Source organism: Phaseolus vulgaris, chromosome 11 (genome assembly GCF_000499845.2).
Source record: "Phaseolus vulgaris cultivar G19833 chromosome 11, P. vulgaris v2.0, whole genome shotgun sequence".
Taxonomy (NCBI): Eukaryota; Viridiplantae; Streptophyta; class Magnoliopsida; order Fabales; family Fabaceae; genus Phaseolus; species Phaseolus vulgaris.
Window position 1 is genome coordinate 50,407,365 of NC_023749.2, and position 26,341 is coordinate 50,433,705.

General features: G+C 31.8%; 1 protein-coding gene across 1 annotated transcript; it reads right to left on the reverse strand.

The window, feature by feature from the left end:
- Positions 1-3,859: 3,859 nt before the first annotated feature.
- LOC137817927 (leucine carboxyl methyltransferase 1 homolog) lies at positions 3,860-13,065 on the reverse strand. The gene is made up of 13 exons (XM_068621154.1): positions 12,909-13,065; positions 11,173-11,261; positions 10,936-11,078; positions 9,720-9,767; positions 9,413-9,494; positions 8,865-8,967; positions 8,003-8,123; positions 7,861-7,908; positions 7,292-7,375; positions 7,091-7,155; positions 5,327-5,378; positions 4,535-4,573; positions 3,860-4,130 (listed from the first exon to the last, which is right to left on the reverse strand). The coding sequence occupies exons 1-13, from the start codon at positions 12,983-12,985 to the stop codon at positions 4,077-4,079; spliced, it is 1,005 nt and encodes a 334-aa protein (XP_068477255.1). The 5' UTR covers positions 12,986-13,065; the 3' UTR covers positions 3,860-4,076.
- Positions 13,066-26,341: the final 13,276 nt, after the last annotated feature.

Sequence of the window (26,341 nt, forward strand, 5' to 3'; positions counted from 1 at the left end):
ACAACAAAAAAAACAAATACTAAAAAGTGAGAAAATTTTTATTTTAGCCAATTTCAATAGTTGTTTTGTTGTTGTAACTTGGTTAATCTAAATACTCAGTGTGAAGAATTCCACTTTCCAATGCATAATGTTGAACCAAGTTGAAAAAAGTGATCAGATTGAAATCCAAACACACCCACTTGATCATATCAGAAAAATGTCTTTCCTTACATATAGAAGAAACCAGATTAGAAAATTTTGCAGCATTCACTTGAAGAAATGCTTTTGTGGGTTTTCAATTTTTTTGATCTGTTGTGTACTTAGTTGTTTGCACACATGAATGTAGAAGTTAAACATTGCCAACTTTTGATGTTGAAGTTATGTGCTCAACCACCAAATTCTTGTTGAAAATAAAGGAAAAGAGAGATTCCAGTTATCTGTATAGATGCTCTCACACTTTAAAGAAATGGTATATGTGAATGAAATAAAGCATATCATATGCTTGAGATGCAAGTAAATTTGTCTCTTTATGGTGAAAAAGAGGAAGAATTGTTATATATATATATATATATATATATATATATATATATATATATATATATCTTGAAGCTTTTCTTTGTGTTGGCATCTTCCTTGTTAGAGGTTTTCTCTCATTGCCCAACCTATGTGACTGCATAATGCAGCTTTGGTAATGCATAAAGCACTGACAGTAAAAACTACTCCTAAGATGCTCAATTGAGATTGATTTAGATAAAGTTTTTGGTTCAATACTTCAAAAAAAAACTAAGATTTTTAGAGTGTGGAATAAGAATTACACTTAGCATCATAATTTATAGCATATTTTGTAAATTCTGTTAAAAAATAATCATTTTTTTTCTTTTCTTTTCTTTTCTTCAGAAAACTTTCACTTATTTTCTTTGAATACTAAAAATAAAACAATATGAACAATCTACCCAAAGCTTGTTTAATCTTATAATTGATAACATTGCATGAGACAATTCTAAAGTAAGAATATAAATGTGTCTAACAAAACTTATATCAAAAAATAAAATAAGATAGAAAATATTAAAAAAAAACTGTACCCAAACTAATAATTCATTAGTTATTTTATAGTTTTTATAACCATTTTATCTTCAAAATATATCTAGATTTATTAATGGAATATATATAAACTTTTATATTTAGGGTTTAATTATTAAATTATGTGAGGCTTTTCACGTATCTAAATATTTATATTATTCTTTTAAATTATTTTTAGCTTATATATATATTAATTTTATTTTTGTGAAAATGCTTATAATTTTATTTAAATATTAATCAAGACTTCATGCATTTTCTTACAAAAAGTAATTTAGGTGGAGCAAGATAAAGATTAATGTTAAATATAGCAGCATGGAGTGTATTAAACCTATCTTCATCCAATAAAGTAATCTTTTAACAGTTAAATTTATAAAATTGTTGTATCCGTCTTTTTTAATTACTTCTTAAAAATATTTCCAGGAGAATAAATAACTTTTTTGCTTAAGTAATATTATTTTTCATACAAATTAAAAAACAAATTTTAAAAACACAAAGAACTGACCTAATTATCTAACAAAACTAACTAGTTTATAAATTAATTTTAATTCATGAAAAAGTTTTTTTATTTTTTCTTCTATAAATATGTTAAAGTTTTATTTAAGCATGGGCTATATTAAAATTGTTGTATATTCAAGTATATGAGAATCCAAATTCTATATTATATGGTATTGTTTCATTCAATCCCAAGCTTATGCGTGCTAGTTTATGTTTGTATGGCAATTTTTTTAATGATTAAATAAAATAAAATTGATTCTCAACTATCGAATGTGATTGGGAATTGGGATATGCACCCAAATTAATGTAAGCAAAAGATTTTACGTTAAAATGTGTGCAAAATATAAGAAAAATATATATTCTATAAGAAAAATATGTCCTTAGTCACCCAATATTACTCATGTAAGACACTTTACTTCATTTGTTTGACTTAGGAACCCATTTGGTATTAATATAGGTAAGAAAGAAATTTATAGTATTATTAAATTACTAAAAATATAGATCAAATTGTTTTTTTCTTCCCAATCAAAAAATTGTTGATGCTAATGACAATAGACTTGATTTATTAAAACAAAATCTCACATTTGAGAGGCATGAATGAAAAAAATGTAGAGAAAATTTTAAGTAAAGGTTAAATTGTCCTAAAAAATTAGTCCTTTACAAAACCAATTTATACTTATACAAATAACATACTTGTCACTACAATAGTTTTCTTTCTTCTCATTACTCCTTCTTCTAATTACCCAATGTAACATGTCCCTTTTTAGTTTTTTTTTAAATAAAATGAGCAAAATGGTGATTTAAATATTTTTAGTGCACTTTAAATAGATTTGTATCAATAGATTCTTTTTCTTACTAATATGTTATAATTTTAAATAATTTTATTGACATTCCTCTCATCAATGAAAGGGTTCGTGTATTCATTTTTATTGATATAAGGGTACTAGATTGTCAAACTGAAAATCTCTCGTATAAGTTGGCTTAATATAAGTTAAGATAAAACAAGTCAAGTTAAAAAATTAAATTTTGTAACTTGATTTAACTCATGGATTATGGATTGGTAGGTTGACTTTTTTTTAAGTATGTTTTGTTCTCCTCATTTATTTACATCTTTATGGTAATATAATGAATGTATATTGATTATATCTAATAGGAAGTGATATTTTAAAGATAGTAGTTGAAAATCAAAGTGCCAACCAATATAATAGGACAAATAAATTAAGCATTTACACATTATTGAACATTCTAGTCAATGTGTCAACCTACACATTAAAAGTAGTAAATAATTGTATTGAAGAAAAAAAACAATATCACAAATATTACAACTCGACCAACATTTCAATCTTGTTTAACCCATGGATTAGATGATTCAGTTAGAGTTTGGCCGACATTTGAAAAAAAGGTAAAAATATGTTTTTCATTCCCAAATTGTGATAAAGAATTATATTTCATACCAGAAGTATAGACCTATTATTTCCTTATAATGTTATCCGAAAGTATAGAACTATTATATCCCTATAATTTATAAAGTTATGTAAACGATATAGAGGAGAATAATCTTGCTTCTCTAAAAGAATAAAGAAACAATAAACCAACTAAATTTGAAGAACTAATTGACCTCGCATCAACTACAGATATGTTCCATCACTTTGGGGAATCAGAAATTCTCCAGATATGTTCCATCACTACAGAAACATCCTTTTTAGTTGATGTAGCAAAACAAATCAAACTAAGCAAGTGACTTATAAACCAAATCAAATAAACATAACATTAAGGAATACAAACAAGTCTTTTTTAAGAAAACTAAGTCATGATACAGAATCCAACAAATGAAGACTTGAGTTTACATGAGTCACAAATGTTTTCCTACAAATTTAAATGGCTCTTATCATATTTTTTACAAAGCCTTAACATCTTTTCTAAGCAAAATTTATTCAATTATAAAACTCTTATAATCTTTTCTAGTCAAAGCATATTTAGTACTCTAATGCATCTTAATAAAGGTTTTTTTTTAAGATTAAAAACAAATTATGATTAAAATTTAATAGATTACATTTAGTTAACCTTTTTTATCTATTTTTTATTCCACAAAATCAAGTACTTCAAATAAATTCATATCTTCTTTTTATAATTTTACTATAAAGATATTGATATTTTAATTAATCCTTTCAAAAATAGTTTATCTTAAAACAACTTTTCACTTGACATATTTAAACATATAACTTCTACATGACAATAACTGATTATATATGTACTCATTATTATTCCAACCTCTAAAAAAATAAGAATAATCTATAGTAAAATATTAAAATAATCTCTTGGAACACATGTATAATCATTGGGCTATATTCTGATACAATATATAACAAATTTCTGAGAAACTTTTTTACCAAACATCTCCAACTGAATGAGCTGGCACATGATTCCTGTATTAACAGTTACAAAACTTCCAACCACATATGGCAACAAGGAAGAAAAATATAATATAATATATATGCCATAGAGAGTACCCTCGTGCCTCATCATGCAGGAAGCTCACTCTTGTCATCAACGAAACCAAAATCCCCAAAAAGACCCTGCATAATGGAAGAAAACCAGACCAGACAATAAATTCTTATCCACTGCTTGTCCCTCTAAACTTCCATAATACATCAAGAAATAGGAGAAATGCAATAAATTTACTCTTACTCATCACATCATATTATATTTTCATATTAGCTCCCAAAGAAAAAAAAAAGAAAAAATAAACTTTTTCCACATCCATAGCTTGTCATTTCATCATCATATTCTAAAATAGCCAGAAGATGCTAAGCTACAAATAACTAGGCCTCCAAATTCAATCCACTTAAAATGTTACAAAAAATAGCCACTTGTATATTTAATTTGTAGATTGATTGAATCGATTTATTTTCTCATACTAATTAAGAAACCTATACCAATTTGGTACGTATGACCGAACAAAAAATGATCAAGATCATACCATGCCATCATTGATTGCATAAGCCACACAGTAGTGCTCCTGAAAATCAATAGTACAGAAAGAAAATTCAGATAGTAGTGGAAGAAATAAAAGAGAAACTCTTGACTTTTGATAACAAAGCATGTTTTGACTGTGGGTCATGTCACCAATTGCTTGCATTAAACCGGGCTAGTGATCACATCATACATTTCACTTTAGGGAATTTCTTCATGCTCCCCCATACTTCCTTCTACCAGTGCCACAACATACAAAATTATCAAAGTGTCTATGTCATAACATCCCAACAATTCGAAACTATATTCCAAACTTTGCAATCTGGAAATGTTCTGGATTGTCTGATCTGATCCATAATATAGATTTGGAAAATTCATTCCATATTACTAGATCCGTAAACCCTTACTAAGACAATAATTACAAACTTTCTAAAACATCAGAATGTATTTCCAAATAGACTGTTACGGAACATGCAATCTGGAAGGTCTTTGACGTGTTTCGAAAGGAGTGGGGTCTTTTATTTAGGTAATGGACAAAGGTATTTTACTAAAGGCACACTACAGCTATGGGGTGCCAGAAGAAACTAAAGGGGTGGAGAAAGACACTATGGACAAGGGTTTTCTACTCTGAATTTATTCAATCGATTCCTAGATAGAAGACACGAGGACAACCGCAACTCACACCCCCACCTCAAAAGAGAGCAAATCAACTCTGGTCTAGTCCTGTCCTTCAGAGCCCCAGCAAAATTTATAACAGTTTTATAGCACCTAACAACAGGAATAAAAAAAATGGAGTCACCTGCATCATGTACCACTCTTCAAATTCATCAAACAACTCCAGCCGTTCAATCCTAACAGTAAAGAATAAAAAAATTAGTTTATTTTGACATAATTTACAAAAACAACAGGTTAACAATCAGGAAAAAACTGCCTTTTTGTATGAAGACATATACTTTAGTACATAATAGAAATCAAATGGCTCAATCGTAAGATATTGGTGGAACATTATAGGGGCTAAAATCTTAATGGGAATAAAAGGCCAGACAAAGGACCTCCGTAATAAAGCCAGGAAATGAAAGTAAGAAGAAAAAGCAACTACTGCAGTCCAGATGCCTACTCAAGCAAAGCTAATGGAGGACCACCACCGTTTCCCCCTCATGAAATTTGGTTGCCATCTTCTATTATGTTTGTACACCATGACTTTCACATTAATAGACCAAGATGAAATACTCTATTTGTTCATGTACGTAAAGATGATGTTTTCCAAGTGTATAACTCTATTATTTCATTGTTTTTATTTGCAACGATTTCCAATTTTTAAGAGTGTTTAATATATATCATTACTAAATCAGTGTGAGATTTGTCAAAGAAAAGCTATTTGTTTGAATCCAATAATGATTTTGAATTCTCCCCACCTCAATGTTCTCATTTGTATTCCCACCAACCATACTGATTTGTTTGATTGTCAATCAAAGCAGTAATGGAAAAGAAAAATATTACAAATGGAAATAGCCAAATAACAGCACAATACCAAAGTAAATTTAGAATATACAGGAAATATCTCACAACATCAGTATTGTATTAGAATATTTGAGCATCTTAGATTACCTTTTAGAAGTCATTTCCATATTTCATTATTTCCACATTTATTTACTTATTTGATTTAATTAAGATTGGAAGTCATTCCGTATTATATTTCCATATTTATTTCCTTCTTTGATTTTATTAAGATTGGAAGTCTATAATTACTTTAAGTGTGAATGTATTGTATTTTGCATCACATTATAAATGACAACTGAGCCCAACAGTGTCATGCATTGCATGTAACTGACTTACCAAGCGATCAGGTTTGTTGTTGTTTGTTGTCTCTATTCTCTCTTTTCCTTCTCACTCTAAATCCATATAATTTCAATGTGATATGCAATACATTCACCAACACTAGAATAGAATATACTTCCATTGTGGGATTGCTGGCAAACACTGCAATGCCAACATTACTACTGGCACTACTTATTTGAAGCTAAGAGACATGATGGAAGGGTCCAATACAAATTGATAGGAACCTAGGGAGAACCACACCACAACAAAAGCTAGTTGTTGTAATTGGAAATTCTAAATTGATAGGAACCACACCACACACTAGAATCCCATACTTGGCAATTGGATCCTATATTTAAGAGCAGTGTCAGAAACACTCTCTCTTATAGGCTAAAATTTATTGGACTACAAAATCAGGAGGGTTATTAAATAAGTTGTGGGATCCACCAAACTATGCAATTTCCAATAAATTTCAACCAAGAAAGTGTTCAAAAGAATGTGTTAGAGAGTGTATTACTAGGCTCCTAGTATTTCTTTATATTTAATGCTTACTGAATAAAATAGATAAATACATATAAGCACACACCTGAAAAATCCATACAGTATTGGACCAGAAATGACAAGAGGACCATGTATCGAGTATCAACTATTAGTTAGTTAATTGCCTCTAGGAACAAAACACAGCAAATACAGCTTTTGTAAATCTAATAATACACAGGCTCCCAGGTTCTATTCAACAGAGTACCTGCGTCTCTCTTGAGCATCAATAAAATCATTGTAAACTCTCTGCATGTCCCATGCAACAGATTTCTGATGCCCACACAAAAACAAACAGAAAGAATGTTAATATGTTAATGGTAGAGAATAAATACACATTAAGACTACATCATGTTTTAGAAGAAACAAACACCAAAGATATATTTTCTTGCAAAAGTTACAAATATACCTGCCATCCCTGGTCCAGAAATAATTTTTCCTTCGCATGTAAAGTTGGTGTATCGTAAATACCCAACAGAGCACAACCTCGAGACTGATGCAAAACAGAAAAGACAAATTATATTATAGTTTTATACACATTTTATTTGATAACTACAGTTTCATACACATCAAAGATACTTTTAATTAATAATTATAGTTTAATACACATCAAAGATACTTTTAATTAATAATTATACTTTTAATTCGAAACATGACTTCTTTAGTCGTGTTTTAAAATACAATTTACCCATGCTGGCAACTTATTTCAAATCTACCTATACTGTGCAATTTATTGCAAATCTATCCATTTCAGGGTAAAAAATAGAACCAAAATTGAAAAAAAAAAGGTACTCCAGCTTGCTACCACTAATTGCACCCTTATAACTACAAAAGCAACATAACTGCAATTAGAGGGGGAAAAGTGCAAAGTACATTTGTAGTGCTAGATAGAGAAAAGAATTCCACTTTTGGGAGGAGACATATCAAGGTAGACTAAAATTAATCAATTTTAACCTGAAATACATAGTATATCCATACCTCCAAATTTCTTATCATCTGCTGCCCAAAAGCATCATCAGGGAGGATCTGTTAAGAACGTACCATACACGCAAAAAAGATCCTACTTCATTCCCATGAAAGTATCAGTCGTAATAGAATATGAAATTATGAAGGCTGTTACCTGCTCATAAAGAAAAAATATTGCAGTAGAAAACGTTTGAGAAGCCCAACCAACAATTCTACGACTAGAATCTGGATCCAAGTAGATCAGAACACATTCTGAAATTATAAAAGTTGGCAGACTGATAACAATAACAGAATGAATCAATTTATCATTCCTTGGTCATGAAAAATGTGAGTATTAACTGAAATTACAACTAAACTACACACATACACACAAAAATGCAAATTAGGTAAAAAAAACAACAAATTACTAAATTAGTATCAAATCCCTCAGCATAAAAAGTAACACCTACATTTATATCACAAGTTTAGCACAAAACTATAAAAAGAAAGTGAAAATTAAGAATTTTTATGGATGAACTTGGTTCCTCTCTGGTTCTTTTCCGTTTTCTCAAATAGATAATCATTGTGAAGGGACACAGCATTGATTTCCAATTATAAAACTCAGAAGCATTATCTTCAAAGTCATTGTCAATTTTAAAACTTGTAGATCATATATACTCTTCGTGTTTATATTAACAAACTTTCATTGATATCAATGGCAAAGGCATTTAGAAATGTCACAAATTTGTATGATTAAATACAATATTTCTCTCCAACTATAAAATTCCGAAGCATTGTTTTTCATAAAAATAACAAGAGACAAAATTCATTAAAGAAAAACAAAGTAACAGGACATTTTGTCAGCACAACACACTTCATAACCTTTTTTATTTAAACTTTTCAGATTCCAAAAACCTTTTTATTATTTCCAAAGAAGGGGCTAATACCTTCAAACAAATTATAAATTATATTGTAAAGTAATAGAATTTCCCAACTGTGACAGAGAGGCAAAGACAGAGCTGACTCCCAATACATACCTTGGATCCATAGCAGCAACAGATATAATATCATTTAATTGTTGTACATCACGCAAATCTGCAGGGACTAGTTTATATTGAGCACTGATCACTTCTCCTTTCTCTGGCAGAAAATGAGAGATGCACGCATCAGATCTAATTAGAAGTAATCATGAATTTTATCTTTCAGTATTGATGTTACCAAAAATCATAATGAAAAAACTATGTTGATTATACCCTCAAACTCTGAGACAGTTTTTCGATGTTTGTACTTTGTAGTTCTAAGATTAAGCTTGGGGACCAAATCAAAGTTCCTCAACCTTCTGAATTAGAACTTTTGGTTCATCCATGAATATTTTCTATTGCAATTTTAATATAGAGATTTGAAGGGCCATAGAAATGTCTAGGGTTTGAAAACTTTAAAGGGTGTGAATTTTATAACTCTTAATTTATATTGACACTTCAGCACCATGCGCTACCACAAAAGAAAAGGACATCACCACAATAAGAGAATACAAATTATCGGAGATGTTCCTTCCATATAAAGTATCATATTCAGCATTGCTTACCTCTTGATATGGTTGCTGTTTCACCAAGTTTATTCCTCAATTGACTGCAAGTCTCGATAAGAGCTGCCTTTTTACTAGTTACCTAGATTACAAATACAATGGTGACAGTTAAAAACTTACAATTTAAAAAATATATAAATCATTCTCTCTTCATTTTACAATTAGATATGAATTTAGTCAAAACAGACAGTATCTATGCATGAGTTTCTAGACAAAATACATGTGAACAATCCCACTCAGAACCCAAATCAACTAGAAATATATGTTGCATAGAAACTAAAAATTTGAAAGATATTCAAGTTTCTACCTCCTTAAAATCCACTTCTACATACAAATCTGGTGCTTTCCCCTCGTCCTGCCATGAAACAATTTTTAAGTTATGACATGACTGTACATTAGCAGAAAACTAGTTTAGTGAAGCTAAGCAAACAGGTTGCCAGGAAAAAATGGAAATAATGATAATGAGTAACAAACTACAACATTTCACAATTTCCATCCACAACCTGAGTCACATGGAGGCTACTGTAAAACAGCTTAAGCATCCAATGAAGTTGCATACAAATAAATTTTTGCATCTTGGATGTGCATGGGTGAAAGAAGAAAGGATTCTTCTTCTTCACTACCACACAACAATAACTCTACACAAGTTATTAAAATAATAGGAAACACAGAAACTTTAAGATGCTTATACAACAGATTAAATTAGGTACAAATAAAGTATTTTTTGCACACATATTACTATATAAAAAATATACACTAAAAACTAGGTGAAGCATGAGCTCATTTTACAATATGTACAGCACTTCAGCAACCTTGCCCAAAACTAGCATGAAACAGATGGAAAAGAATAAGAGATGGACATGGAGAATTCACAAGGCATGGATAGACTATAGAATATTGCTTACATATTCTTGTATTAGAATATTCGACCACTCATTAATTCAAATTCAAATTATACTGAAAAGACAAGTCCAAAGGCCTTGAAATTTATTAAAAGGTAATTAGTGATTTAACTAGTCATTCAACCATATTCATACTTTTCCGCATTCATCGTCTATTTTATTTTTCTCAAAATACACTGGTCTAACTAACCTACACAGTTCTGAAAGGAAAATACATTCCACACAAAAGAACAAAAAAAATATTCAGCCAAAACAAATCTGTGGCATGAGAACTCAAGATTAAGAATAACTCATGCTCACAACGTCTATGTCTTGTGTAAGTAAAGTACAAGGTAATTATTATAAGCACTTGGGGAACCCACCATTAAAAGCTAGCAAGTTAGCGCAAGAGCACCAACAATAATGAAATCTAAAGTGCCTTCACGTCCTTTAAAACACAAAGTAAAAAAAAAAATCTCTAATATTTAAATGCAAAAGCATTGGATCAATATTAGTTCAATCCAAACCATCACTTAACCCACAAGGCACCAAAAGGACAGCTAACCTATAGTTTAAAAGTCAGAACCTGATTAATTTTTAAGTACAACATACACAGTACAAATCACAAGGAAAGCCAGGCACCTGCAACTGAAAATACATTGTGTCAAAGCCTGCTCCAAGTGATAATATCTGCTTCTTTATTGGGGCCTCTCCATCTGCCTTCTTCTCAACATCAAGAAACTGATAGAGAAGTTTCCTAATAGCAGCCCAACGAGCAAAGTAACCTTCATACTCAAACAATTCAAATGCATCAATAAACTAACAACTTGAAGGATGGGTACTTAAACAAGTAAATTACTTAAAGAAGCTAAATCCTACCCCGATTAATAATTGGAGATCTCCTCACAGGCCTTCTCACAAATAAATGAACATAATCATCTTTCATGTAGCCCTTTTTTACACATGACCTACAGCCAGTTTGTAGAGAGCAAATAGTCACTATATAAGAATAATAACAACTATAATTCATTAGAACTCAGACGAAAACTGAGTACAAGATGAAAATTTATGACTAAAAAAGGGTGAGAATAATACCAACATAATCGGAATCAATGTTACATGGATTTTGATAAGGTTTGTGATGTGGGACAGGACTTTTTCCAGTACGCAGAAAGGATAGGTAGATCTAATCATATTGCTATTATGGATCAAAGTCCATGTAAAATTTAGACCCATTTTCAATTTTGAAACCCATAGCACATATATTTTCAATTGGTTTTCTATAATATTTTTAAAAAAATAGATGACTGACTTCTTACACACGAAGTTTCAAACTCTACACAGTTTCTTCTCCGGTCTACAATATTTGTAAAACAATAAATAGATGACACTGTAACCATAATATTATATCATTTAAAATTAAACCAAGCTGTTATCAATAACAATTCAGATGGTCTGACATAATAGCATTTGAAAATAAAATAAACAGAGAAAATATGTGTTTCATTGTGTTTGTTTCATTATATAAAATTTCACACTCACTCCGATAAAAGTAATTTATCCTTCCAGTGTTTCCTCAAAACCATGTCATGAATAAATAACATTCACTTTACATGCAATACATTGTTATATTTCATCAAAAACCCAAAGCAGTTTCCCCGACCATAGAGAATTCCAATACTGGGACAAGATTTTCCTTCATTAGTGCTTATGCTATAGGGACCCTGTAACTTAACCTCCTGCAATATTCATTTTCACAGGTAAAAAATGCAACTTTTCCATTGCATCATCCCTTGACAAGCCATCTTTAAGAGAAAGCTCCATAGAAACTAAGGTGTATCAGTATACATTAAAAATTTAGAACTAGTAAATGACCTAAAAAGACAAAGTCATCAATTACGAGAATGAAGCAATTCCCATACACTAAACAAAAATAAATAAATATCTCATTTTCTTTAGAAAGCTACTTAAGAGGGCTTGCAGAATCATACTTAGGACAGTGTCTTAAAAAAGGGGGGTATATAACTTATAACCACTATCTAACTATTGCCTATGTTGCATGTCAACAAACATTGCAGCTTCTAGACAAACCTAGGCCCTGTTGGGATAATTCACCATGAGCGCAAGCCAACAAACACTGCAGCTTCTAGATATAGGCTCTGTTTGGATAAATTATACATAAGCACATGTAGGAGAAGAAAATAAGACAGCAGAATGTAATAAGTTTCCCCAACCCCAATAAGCTACATCAACCTGTACACTTAACTTCTGTTAAAGTTCTCTCGCCAACTTCTCCAAAAAATTGAGTTGCAGAAGTTCATTTTAGCTTGTAAGGGAAAGTTTATCCAAACATTACCCTATTCCTAATCTACTAAAATGGGGAAGCAAAAAAAAAAGGTATTGAAATAAAAAATTAAAAAAAAAAACACATGAAACAACAACTCAAGAATGTTATTCCCTAATCCCTATCATGGTGAAGAATGAAAATCCCAAATAGCTAATCAGTAAACTAAAAAGGCAAAAAAAAACATCATAGTTGATTTCGAAACAGCAACAATTGCATGATAAGAAAAATAAGTCCAATGTGTAATTATTAATTGAGGAGGTGCCCTTACAATTTACTGGCGGATGCGTCGTCGTTGGTGGCTTGCACCGCCGCATTGTTGCGTGAATCGGCCACGGCGTCTGTCATCGTTTTCTGACAAGGCGAAATCTCTGGTTAGGTTATGCCTGAAAATGAGAAAACAGAAAGTGATATCTGGATAGAAAAATAAATAAATAAATATTGATGATGGCTTAATAAAACAAAATCTGATGAAAATTCTTAATTATTATTATTATTATTTATCCTTAATTAAAAACCTATTATTTTCCCTTAAAACAAGTTTTTTTAAAAGTGATTTAAATAATGTTTTGATAAATAAAATAAATCGACTTATATAGTATTCTTAAGATAAAAACAAAACAAAAATATATTTAAATATATGTCATTATCCGTATTTTAAAAAAATTGTAAATTTTAACCATTTCTCTGTTTTTTTTTTATCTAATTTTAACCATTTCTCTATTTTTCATATTGTTTTTATATTTCCAATCAAACATCTTTATTTTGTTATTTATTTTCATTCAACCTGTTTACATCTCTTATATCAAACAAAAACAGGTGTTAATAATTATTAAACAAAAATAAGCTTTTGTTCCTAATAAGTTTTAAATTTACATTTTGCTGCTCATCATGAAAAGTTATCGTTATGGTTTCTATAAAAAAAATATTTATATTTTTCGATTTATTTTATTTCGTACTTGATTGTCATTAACTACTAAGTATGAATTATATACTATTTTTTTAAACAAGTTTTTGGTTCTTAACATTTTTGGGAATTTTATTTTTTATTCTCAATTTTTGTTCTCATTTTTTATCTTCATCAAATTTCTAATTATGTTTATTATTTTTCATTTACTTCTTAAAGTATTTGTGTTTTTTATATAAATAAATGTATGTGTATTTGTAAGAGACTAAGATAGTACGTCTTACCGACTCTGAACAATTGATTACTTTCCTTTAGTTGCGTTTTCCTTCCTCTTCTTCTTACATTTTGATTTCGATCAGGAGAACACTTACAAAATATTCTCTGACATTCGAGTGAGTATTCGATATTTGGATGTTATTAATGTTAGTCTACTGCTTGGAACCGGGTCGAATGATCCTAGAATCTTCGATATTGAATACCGACCGACTTGTATAGTATGAAATAATCGAAAAGTAATAATTAAATTTAAAATGTGTGAATCTTCAATTTAAATAATTAAGTGTTTAAAGTATGAATGATTTGTAGAAGTGAATGTATATTTAATTAAGTGATAAGAGTAATACTCATGGGGAGTTTAGATATTAACTACAATTAGGTTTTAGTTATGTTGAGCTTTTGTTTTTGTTAAAAAATAAATAAAAATAAAGAGCTGTTGGGTATCAGAAAGTTTAGTATTTGGGTTTTGAGTTTGACTATTGAAATGTTTTGTAATTAGGATTTTCATGTTTAAAGTGATCTAGAAGTTCATTTTATCTTCTTAATTCATCATCTCCTTCAAATTATATTTTTCTTAATTGATGATTTTAGGTTAATACGTGCATGTAATTTTTGGAAAACAAATGTGTTAGTTAATGATTTTTTTGTGTTAATTGTAAATTGAGTATAAAAGGAAATATTTGTATGTTATGAATTGAATAAGATGGTAGGTTGTTAAATGTATAGATATATATTACTTTAACTTTGTGAAATTAATGAGTTGTGATTTTTATTTAAAGTCTTTAAGTGACAAGATGATGGAATCAATCTAGTTTAAATTAGCTTCAAAATTTAATAAAGATGATATAATAAAGTATGAGATTGAACAACTTGTTATTTTGGTTATGTTGTTAGTTTTTCTATTCCTAATTCTATATATCTCACTCAAGCAAAGTTTATCTCTTTTAAGGAGGATATGGACTCGATAACATGATTTCAACTCAAAAGTTCTTCTCTCAAGCGACCAAATATTGTTTAAGTGAGGAGTCTCTCAGTCAACTGTTCACTAATTATTTCACCAAGGAGATCATTATATATGATTTCTATTATACTAGAGAATGTAGCTTAGGCAAGGGGTTCTTACTAATGTGATATTCCTTTTTATTGAATGATCATAAAATGTTATGTCAAATAACTATAGTACTTATTTAACTTACATTATTTATATTGGTTATTGAATTATTTTGACATGAGATGAATAAATGTTTAGTGAGAATGTAATGAAAATGATTTATATGTTTAGGTGTAGTTGAGATTTTCAATTTCCTTCCATTTTTTATAAAGCTCAATCCACACACATTTACATAAAGGTCTTCTCAAAATAACTATTTCCTATTAGTTTGTTTACTTTAACATTATTAAAAATATAACATACTTTAATTGTTGTTCTTTTAGTTGATTCAAACTCTAACTAGTTTAGTTACATAAATTAGGATAGAGTATATACATATTTTTTTTATTAAAAAAAACACCAAATTGCTCACTAAAGAAAGGTTATGTCTTACGATAGATATAAGCTGGATTTACTCCTTTAGGTTGCTCTCAAACATGAACAATGTTTTTTCTCACAACTATAAAAAAATAATGATAACTTATGATTTTATGCTTGTTTTATTGCAAGACTTTCATCAATCTTTCTTCATGAATATCTTCTATATATAAAACTTGAGAAGAAAATAGTCATTACAAGTCTTTTGTAGATGTTATGAGGATCTTCAAAAAACTTCTTCTTCTTATTGGGTCTGCCCATGTTCAAGTTTGGAGAAGCATTAAATGCATGACATGAATTTTTAAATGTGATTCTCTTATCTGAGCAACATAAGAAAGCCACCAAGGCTAAACATGGCTAGGTCAAAGTGTTTTTTCAAAGTTGGACAAAAATCATGGCACCGTACAAGACAAATAGTCTTTTCAAAGTTTGGATGGTTGATGGTGTGAAGTAACTTTAACATATCTTCCAAAAGATATTTGATGTAGACATATGCTCTTGAGATCTTCTCGTTTAACATAAGATGAAGACTTTCTCTGTAAACACAAAATAAACATAGAGAATATTCCATGAAGAATGTTAGTTTAAAAATTATGTTCATATCGTTTAATTAAGGCTTTCTTTTATCAAATGAAACAAATAGGACACATGTGTTGTTTGTGTTCGATAATAAATGAAACACTTGTGTTTGTCGTGATCTAATATTAATAAAGTCTTGTATTTGTTGGACGAAGTATTTCCATGATTTGAACTTAACTGTTAAACACTTAATCAAAACAATTCGAGTTCTATTGAATTTTAATTTAACAATAACACATTAAATCATACCTTGAATCCAATTCAAAAGTTGAGCAACCACCAAAAATATTTAACATATTCCTGAAATTTCATACAAATATCACATATAGAACAAATATGACTATCAGTTTTATGCAAATTAACATCCAAAGACAATCTATTAAAAATTAACTTCCAAATCACCAAAAACCTAGTCAAAGGAATAAAAGTCTTCTAGATTTTGCTCAACCATGAATTAACTGTTGAACCAAGTGGTGTTCAATGTTTTGAAGAATCCAAATCCTTTTAAGGATGTTGAAGCCTCTGCTTTGCTTGGTGTTGTTGTGCTGGTTTAAGCTTTGTTCTGGGGTAGTTTAATATTGTAATCCACCCTTAGATTAAATCTCAAGCAATTAGCATCTCAATCTTTATCAAAGTAAAATGTTTTTCAAACTAAGTTAAAACAACCGATTGTTTTGTCGAAACAACCGATTGTTTACACTTAGGTGTTTTGAGAAAGTTTGAAAACTGTTTTTGAATGGTGAAATCTGTTAAGTAACAAAACAACCGATTGATTCGAGGAAACAATCGATTTTTTATTTTGAAACCATAACAGAAAAACTGTTTTCTTTGACTGAGCTTTAAATGCTTTAACTGAATACGCTCCAGTCATTAAATGCTTTGACCAATCTATTTTAAATGCAATTAAGAGTTTGTTAAGATTTGATAACAAACTATATCCTTGAATATATTCTGAAAAACTGTTTTTAAGGATTAAGAATCTTGAGACAAAGTTTTTAACTAAGAGTTTTTCAAAGAGTTCTGAGATTGCTTAAGAGTTTAGAGATTGATCAAGGTGCTGGAATAGGATTCTACTTGTATTGATTTCAGATATTCATCTGTAACAAGTGTAATCTTTGTAAACTGCTGAACAATTTTGTTTGTGTGTTTTGCTGAGATTGGTTGTGTGTTCTTGAGGTGTTCAAGATCAACAATCTTAGTGTTGGCCAAGGAGAGTGTGTTTCTTGAGGTTTTCAAGGTCATTCTCTTGGTAGTTGTGTAAGTGATCAAGGTGTGATTACTTAGTGGATTTCCTCAGGGTTCTGAGAAGACTAGATGTAGCTCTGGGTTTGGAGTGAACTAGTATAAACAACTGTGTACATTTTCTCTATCCCTATCTCTTTAAATTCTGTTTTGTCTTTTTGAGACTGGTATAAACAACCGATTGTTTCGCTAAAACAACCGATTGTTTTTCCAGCTTTGTGTTTTTGCTGTTTGTTTTGGAAAAACTGAATCCTTAATCAAGGTTTTCAAAGAATTTCCATTCTAAGTTTAAAAGTTTTCAAAAATCCTCCTTAAACAATTCACTCCCCTCTCATTTAAGGCCATATATTCTAACATTAACTTCTACTCTCGTGCAAAAATTGTTTAGCAATTTATTAAGAAATAATGCCATTAATATAATTAGTCCAAACTAATTCATCTTTACTATTCTTTATAGCATAATCCTTTAAAGAAGTTTGTTACCAAGGCAAACACGTGTTGACATAATAATAAAAGGAATCAATCTCCATCCCAAATATTAATCACCTTAACAGAGAGTTGGATAGACACATTAATCGATATTTATAACAAACTGACCAAAGATGTATTACAACACCAAACATCATTTCATAAATTAATAGTCTTACTATTTATCAACACCGAACGAACCTTATCCTTAACCATTTTAATCAAAGGTTTTATGCTAGATAGAATTGTAGAAGAAGTATGTCTCACTCGCATAGTATTGAATTTAGTAATAAGCCTTTATCTCATCAAAACAACCCAATTTTAGGAACTAAAAAGAAAATCTCAAAGTTAACCTAATGGATGAGGTCCAATTCTCTTATCTTAAACTAATCACTCTAATACCACTTTAAAATGTAAGCCTACAGTTTTCTAATTAATCGTGGCTAACTGATGGAAACCAAGTAGAGGATGCTCAAGCCCAAGCCCAACAAATTACTAAGAGCATGGCAAGAGCTTTGGGACAAGAGTATCAAAAGATGGCTCTTCTTATTTCTTTTATAGAGTAGGGGTGTGGATGTAATAAATAGGTATGTAAGTAGTAAGGGATACTAGGGGGAGTGTAGATAGGAGTTAGGAGGTGCCAAACTAGGAAGGAAAGTCACACTTCCTTCATGCACTAGTTGGCGCCAAATTTGAGTGTCATTTGGGGCACATTTGGCTTTGCATTTCAGCACCTTATAGGCTATAAATAAAGATGTTGCCCTTGTACAAATCAGATTTGGAATTTAGAAGTAGAGAGACTATACTCAAATTTAGAGAGAAATTGTGAGTCTTGTGTCTTCTTCTTCCTTTGCCTTATCTTGTGTGCCAATGGTGAGCTTCAAGTGGCGGCATTCTATCACTTATCTTGGAACAAGGCTCCAAGTGGCGTGACTACATTTTCCAAGTCTCAATTCAGCAAGCTTCACTCCATAAGTGTTCTTTATCTCATTCCTTTCAATTCCATTCGGTAGCTTCTTAGTTCTTAGTGTTTCCTTTCATTTCCACCGTTTAAATTTGTGTTTTCCAGCTTTGTGTTCATTTTTTGTTCGGTGCAGTAGCTTTACCTTTCATTTCTGTTCGGCTCTTAATTGTTGTTCTTCCTTCGTTGTTGTTTGATTCCATTTGACAATATATGGACTTCCATATGAGCTTTGGTTTGGTGCAAAGTCTTGGTGAGTTCTTGAATTAGAGCATTGATCCAATTCTAAGTAAAGTGCCATTTCATGACCAACTCAAGTTGCTCCTAAGAATGTCAAAGAATCATGTATTCTTGTTATTGCATTCACATCATGTGGTATCTAGAGTCTAGGCTTGTTTTTGCTTAAATTTTGAGTTGTATTGCACTTTACTTTCAAGAGCTCTTTAATTCAAGTTGTTTACCATTCTGTTTTAGGATTTATTTTGAGTTTTCTTGCTGTTTTTCTTTTGTTACACCAAGTGTTTGTGAAAAGGATTATGGCACTCATTGTTCATATGAGTATGGCTGCTCTTTTGGAATGGCACTCTCCTTCCTAGAGCTTACCTTAAGCTTTCTTTCACTTGTTGTTATATCTTGTGATATGTTTTTTAATTTTGTAATCATGTCAAGTTTTGTCTTAGTCATGTTATTCCATAATTGTCATTACTTCTTGTAGTACTTTTATTGCTTTGATTGTTTCTTGCTTCGGTTTACTCTCTGTTTTTTGAGTTTATTGCTTGATCCTTTGTGCATTTTCATTTTTAGATTTGAGTTCATGCTTGTATTTGCATTCTATACAAGTTCCTTTACACAAATTCCATTATGTCTTTGCTAGTTCATCATACTGTTTTTCATTCCTAAATAGGATACTCTGTTTTCAATTTACTGCAATTAATTGGCTCACTGGAAATTTCTGAAAATTTGGATTTACATTCTTCAAAGTGTTACAAAAGCATAGAAAAAAGAATTACTCAAAAATTCCAAGTACAGACAAAATGATAAATAAAATACGGAAAGTGTATAATACTGCCGAAAAGAATACGGTAATTGGGCAGCAATTTTGAAAAATTTATTTCTCTCAATTGGCTTACTGTTTTTACCTCATTCCAGTGCCATTATTGAGTTAAGACATTGAAGTTTCTGTGGTTAATTTTTCACATTCCAGTTCGCTTTCAATCATTCCAGTTAAATCTGTAAACATAGCACAGTTTGCATTTAAATTTTTTTTTTCCAGTAGCTGTTTTCTGTTTTATTCAATCTACTCTAACACTTTTCTTTAGGACTCTTTTGGTGTGCCTTCTTTATTCATTGAGTTCCTTATTTTCTTGCTTGTCTTTCATTCATTTTCTTTTCCAGTTTGTCATACATTGCTTTCTGTTTTTTTGGTTTAGCTTTTCTTGTTTATACCTTTTCTTGCTTGTCTTTTTGTTCTTCTAAAAGTTTTGTGGAGACTTGTTCTTAAGTAAGTTGGTTTGCTGTGACATTGTTTCATTTGAAGCTCCTCCATTCCACAAGAAAGGTTTGGTTGAGGACAGAATACTTTCTTGGAGTGGCTTGAGTACTTTCTTGGGCATTTTTCCAACAACCTACATCTCACTTTATTTGTCTAACAAGTTTCTTTCACTGTTTGTTTCTGTTTTTTGTATTTTTGATCATCGCTCATTTTTCTAGTGGAGAATCCTCCAAACCTTGCTCACCTCAAAAGGCAGCTCTTTTTGAAGACTTAAAGAATGCCAAGCAATCAAATGCTCACTATCTTGATGTGATAAGACAAATGGAGGCAAGGCTCCAAAGTTTGGAGTTAAGACGTGAAGAAATCCATCAAAACCGGGAGAGAAGACCTCATCCTCCTCTTCGGCATTCTTCAAGGCATTCCCATTCTTCTCATGGTTATTATGAAGACAATGCACGGCCAAGGCATCATCACCATGAAGAGAGGCGCCAACATGTGGCTGGCCCTTGTTCTCCTAATGTAAAACTTCCTAGTTTTAGTGGTGAAAGTGATCCCAATGTATACTTAGGATGGGAGGCTAAGGTTGATCAAATTTTTTATGTAAATGGGGTTAGAGATGAGCATAGGGTTAGATTAGCTTCTTTTGAATTTTTGGACTATGTCATGCAATGGTGGCATCAATATCTCATGGACATTGACCTACACAAGAGACCGTTCGTGGTCTCTTGGAACGATTTGAAAGCATGTTTACGCGCTAGATTCGTACCCCCACACTTTAGGAAAGACCTAATGTTGAAACTCCAACGGTTTCATCAAGGCACGCTAAGTGTGGATGATTACTTTAACCAACTAGACACGCTTTTAATTCGAATTAATATGGATGAGAGTGAGGAAGCTAAGATAGCTAGGTTTGTGAGTGGCCTTCGAAGGGACATTCAAGACGTGGTAGAGTTACAAGAATATTCTTCTTTGGAAAATGTGGTTCACCTTGCTAGTAAAATTGAAAGTCAACTTGCTAGGAAAAATGCTTTCAAAAATTTGTCTAAGGATAACTACTACCACTCTTCTTGGAAAAATAAAAATAACTCTTTTTCAAATATCCCTTCTAAGGACTCTACTTTCAAACCTAGAGAGTCTAAGCCTTCCACTTCCAATTCTAGGCCTAAATCACCACCTAAATCGTCTAGTAAGAAGTGTTTTAAATGCTTAAGCTATGGACATATTGCCCTTCTAAACGAGCTATGTATATGCATGATGGGGTAGATGGTAGTGAGCATGAGTCCGAATCTTCTAGACATTCCTCACCTTCTAGATCCCCAAGTGAGAGTGAAAGCCCACATGAGGGTGACCTATTAGTAATAAGACGCATGCTTGGACAAGTTTTAAAACCTTTTGATGAAACTCAAAGAGAAAATATTTTTCATTCAAGGTGTCTTATTGATGATAGGGTATGCTCTTTAATTGTGGATGGGGGGAGTTGTGCTAATGTGGCAAGCACAAGAGTGGTAGACAAACTTGGATTGCCTACCATCTCTCATGCCAAGCCCTACAAGTTACAATGGTTGAGTGAGGTGGGTGAGTTAGTGGTGAACAAGCAAGTCCTCATTACATTTTCCATTGGCAAATATAAAGATGAGGTCTTGTGTGATGTTGTTCCAATGGAAGCTACTCATATACTTTTAGGTAGGCCATGGCAATTTGATAGAAAAGTTTTTCATGATGGCTTTACCAACAAAATTTCTTTTAACTTCCATGGGCACAAAGTCATTCTTAAGTCTCTCTCTCCAAAGGAAGTGCATGAGGACCAAGTCAAAATGAGAGAAAAGAGAGAGAAAGAAAATGATAAACAAAATTCCAAGAGAAGCCTTCTCATATCTACCCAACAAGTTAAAAAGGTAATAGTTACTCACAAGCCTATTTTTTTAGCTATTCCTAGTCCTATTGAATGTGAGTCGGCTAAGGATAGTCCCACATGTTTGGACCATTTGGTAAATGAATATGAAGATGTGTTTCAAGATCCTCCTAAAGGCTTACCACCTCTAAGAGGGATTGAACACCAAATAGACTTCATGCCCGGGGTTTCTTTACCAAATCGCCCTGCATATAGGACCAATCCCCAAGAGACCAAAGAAATTCAAAAACAAGTTGAGGATTTATTAGCTAAGGGGTGGGTACAAGATAACATGAGTCCATGTGCTATGCCTGTCATACTTGTCCCAAAAAAGGATGGGACATGGAGGATGTGTACGGATTGTTGCGCTATAAATAACATTACCATCAAATATAGGCATCCCATTCCTAGGTTAGATGACTTGTTGGATGAATTACATGGGTCTAAAATATTTTCCAAAATTGATCTTAAGAGTGGTTACAATCAAATTCGAATTAAACATGGTGATGAATGGAAAACCGCTTTTAAGACCAAATTTGGTTTATATGAGTGGTTGGTCATGCCTTTTGGCTTGACTAATGCTCTTAGTACCTTCATGCGACTCATGCATCATGTATTAAGAGCATTCATTGGCAAGTTTGTTGTGGTTTACTTTGATGATATTCTTATATATAGCTTGTCTTTAGAAGATCATGAGTCACATGTTAGACAAGTATTAGAAACCCTTAGGAAGGAGAAATTGTATGCTAATCATGCTAAATGTTTCTTTGCGTTAGATCATATAGACTTCCTAGGGTTTGTGGTAAGTCATAAAGGGGTGCATGTAGATCAAACAAAAGTTGCAGCAATTCAACATTGGCCTACACCCACCAATGTCAATGAAGTACGAAGTTTTCATGGACTTGCTAGTTTTTATAGGCGGTTTGTGAAAGACTTTAGTACAATTGCCGCACCTTTAAATGCCATAGTAAAGAAGGATGTGGTTTTTAAGTGGGGACAAGAGCAAGAAAACGCTTTTCAAACTTAGAAGGATAAATTAACTAAAGCCCCCATTTTAGCCCTTCCTAACTTTGCTAAGACATTTGAAATAGAGTGTGATGCCTCTAATATAGGCATTGGGGCCGTTCTCCTTCAAGAAGGACACCCCATAGCTTATTTTAGTGAGAAACTCAAAGGGAGTCATCTCAATTACTCCACTTATGATAAAGAACTTTATGCTCTTGTTAGAGCTTTGCAAAATTGGCAACATTATCTTTTTCCAAAGGAATTTGTGATCCACAGTGATCATGAGTCCCTTAAATATTTGAAAAGCCAAAGCAAGCTTAATAAGAGACATGCTAAGTGGGTGGAGTTTATTGAGCAATTTCCTTATGTGATCAAACATAAACAAGGTAAAATTAATGTGGTTTCCGATGCTCTTTCAAGACGATATACCTTGTTAAATGTTTTGAATGTTCAATATTTAGGATTTGATCACATAAAGGAACTTTATCATGATGACTTAGATTTCTCTCTAATCTATCAAGAGTGTTCCAAGGGAGGTCACAAAGACTTTTTCTTACATAATGGTTTTCTTTTCAAAGGAAAAAGACTTTGTGTTCCCCAAGGATCCATAAGACAATCTCTTGTTAGAGAGGCTCATGAGGGTGGGCTTATGGGACATTTTGGGGTAGCTAAGACTTTAGAAACATTGCATGAACATTTCTTTTGGCCTCACATGCGCAAATCCGTACATACCTTCTGTGATAAATGTATAGCATGTAGGAAGGCTAAATCTAAGGTCCAACCCCATGGTTTATATACCCCTCTTCCTATCCCTACAATGCCTTGGGTTGATATTTCTATGGATTTTATCTTAGGACTGCCCAAGACATCGAAGGGTAAGGATTCCATCTTTGTGGTAGTGGACCGTTTTTCTAAAATGGCTCATTTTATTCCATGCCACAAAGTGGATGATGCATGCCATATTGCAAATCTCTTCTTCAAGGAAGTTGTTCGTTTACATGGACTTCCTAGAAGTATAGTATCCGATAGGGATTCTAAGTTCTTAAGTCACTTTTGGAGGACCTTATGGGGGAAACTAGGCACAAAACTTCTGTTTTCTACTCCGTGCCACCCTAAAACTGATGGTTAAACTGAAGTGGTTAATAGAACTTTGGGTCAATTATTGCGATGCTTTATTTCCGGGAACCCAAGGGCTTGGGAGGATTTACTACCTCATGTTGATTTTGCTTATAATAGGGTAGTAAATTCCACCACTAACCATTCTCCTTTTGAGGTTGTTTATGGGTTTAATCCCCTCACACCTCTAGATCTTCTTCCCATTCATGTACTTGATAAGGTTCTATGCAATGACGGTTTTGAAAAGGCTTCTTTTATTAAGGATTTACATAACCGCATCAAGTTACAAATTGAGAAGAAAGTTGGTAAGTATGCTGACACTGCCAACCAAAGGAGAAAGGCATTAATCTTTGAGCCCGACGATTGGGTTTGGCTTCATTTGAGAAAGGATAGATTTCCTTCTCTAAGGAAGTCCAAACTTATGCCTCGTGGTGATGGCCCTTTCCAAGTCATCAAGAGGATTAATGATAATGCCTATGAGTTAGATATGCCTACTACTTATCTTGGAAGTAATTCTTTCAATATTACTGATCTCACTCCTTTTGCTGCAGGTTTCCCAAATTCGTGGACGAATTCTCTCCAACCCGGGGAGTATGATGGAAACCAAGTAGAGGATGCTCAAGCCCAAGCCCAACGAATTACTAGGAGCATGGCAAGAGCTTTGGGACAAGAGTATCAAAAGATGGCTCTTCTTATTTCTTTTATAGAGTAGGGGTGCGGATGTAATAAATAGGTATGTAAGTAGTAAGGGATACTAGGGGGAGTGTAGATAGGAGTTAGGAGGTGCCAAACTAGGAAATAAAGTCACACTTCCTTCATGCACTAGTTGGCGTCGAATTTGAGTGTCATTTGGGGCACATTTGGCTTTGCATTTCAGCACCTTATAGGCTATAAATAAAGGTGATGCCATTGTACAAATCAGATTTGGAATTTAGAAGTAGAGAGACTATACTCAAATTTAGAGAGAAATTGTGAGTCTTGTGTCTTCTTCTTCCTTTGCCTTATCTTGTGTGCCAATGGTGAGCTTCAAGTGGCGGCATTCTATCACTTATCTTGGAACAAGGCTCCAAGTGGCGTGACTACATTTTCCAAGTCTCAATTCAGCAAGCTTCACTCCATAAGTGTTCTTTATCTCATTCCTTTCAATTCCATTCGGTAGCTTTTTAGTTCTTAGTGTTTCCTTTCATTTCCACCGTTTAAATTTATGTTTTCCAGCTTTGTGTTCATTTTCTGTTCGGTGCAGTAGCTTTACCTTTCATTTCTGTTCGGCTCTTAATTGTTGTTCTTCCTTCGTTGTTGTTTGATTCCATTTGACAATATATGGACTTCCATATGAGCTTTGGTTTGGTGCAAAGTCTTTGTGAGTTCTTGAATTAGAACATTGATCCAATTCTAAGTAAAGTGTCATTTCATGACCAACTCAAGTTGCTCCTAAGAATGTCAAAGAATCATGTATTCTTGTTATTGCATTCACATCACTAACCACTCTTGAAGCATAATCTCCAGTTCAAACAAAATTTCAATTCATCCCTTAATTTCCTTTATAAGAGCAATCAACCATTGAAAAGTTCTAAAAGAAAACCTAAAAATTCCACCAATGATAGAATTAAACAAATGAATTTGGCCTATCATACTTCACATTTTACCTTTCCAATTTTAAAGATTCATCTTGATTTTCCCCATGGTAGGCTTCAAAAACTTTCCTTTAGGAATACCGTTAAAAATATAAAGTTCTATCTAAGCAAAAAGGTATATATTCAAAGAGAAAAAAACATGTTTAACCAAAAGAAAGAAACCTTAGATGTTCTATAAAAGTAACTTTTGTCTCAATTATTCCATTAATTGAGGTAGCCCTATAAAAATTCAACAACTTAGTAATACTTTTTACGAATTCTTACTACCTTATAAAAAAAACATAACGTTATCTATATAGAAAACATGTGAGGGAAGACATATGTCATATATCTTACCGTCACAAAATATAAAATGACAGACCAATTTAACCTGTTGCAATATCTATCATTTAATATAGTGTATAAAATGATATTTTAAATTTTTAAATAATGTTAATTTTAATTTTAATTAAAAAACACCTTTAATATAAGTAATATTAATTTTAATTTTAATTAAAGAGTACCTCTAATGTAAATAGTAGAGCATTTAGATGTTGTTACTATTGAACCAAGTGGTGTTCATGTTTTGAAGAATCCAAATCCTTTAAAGGATGTTGAAGCCTCTG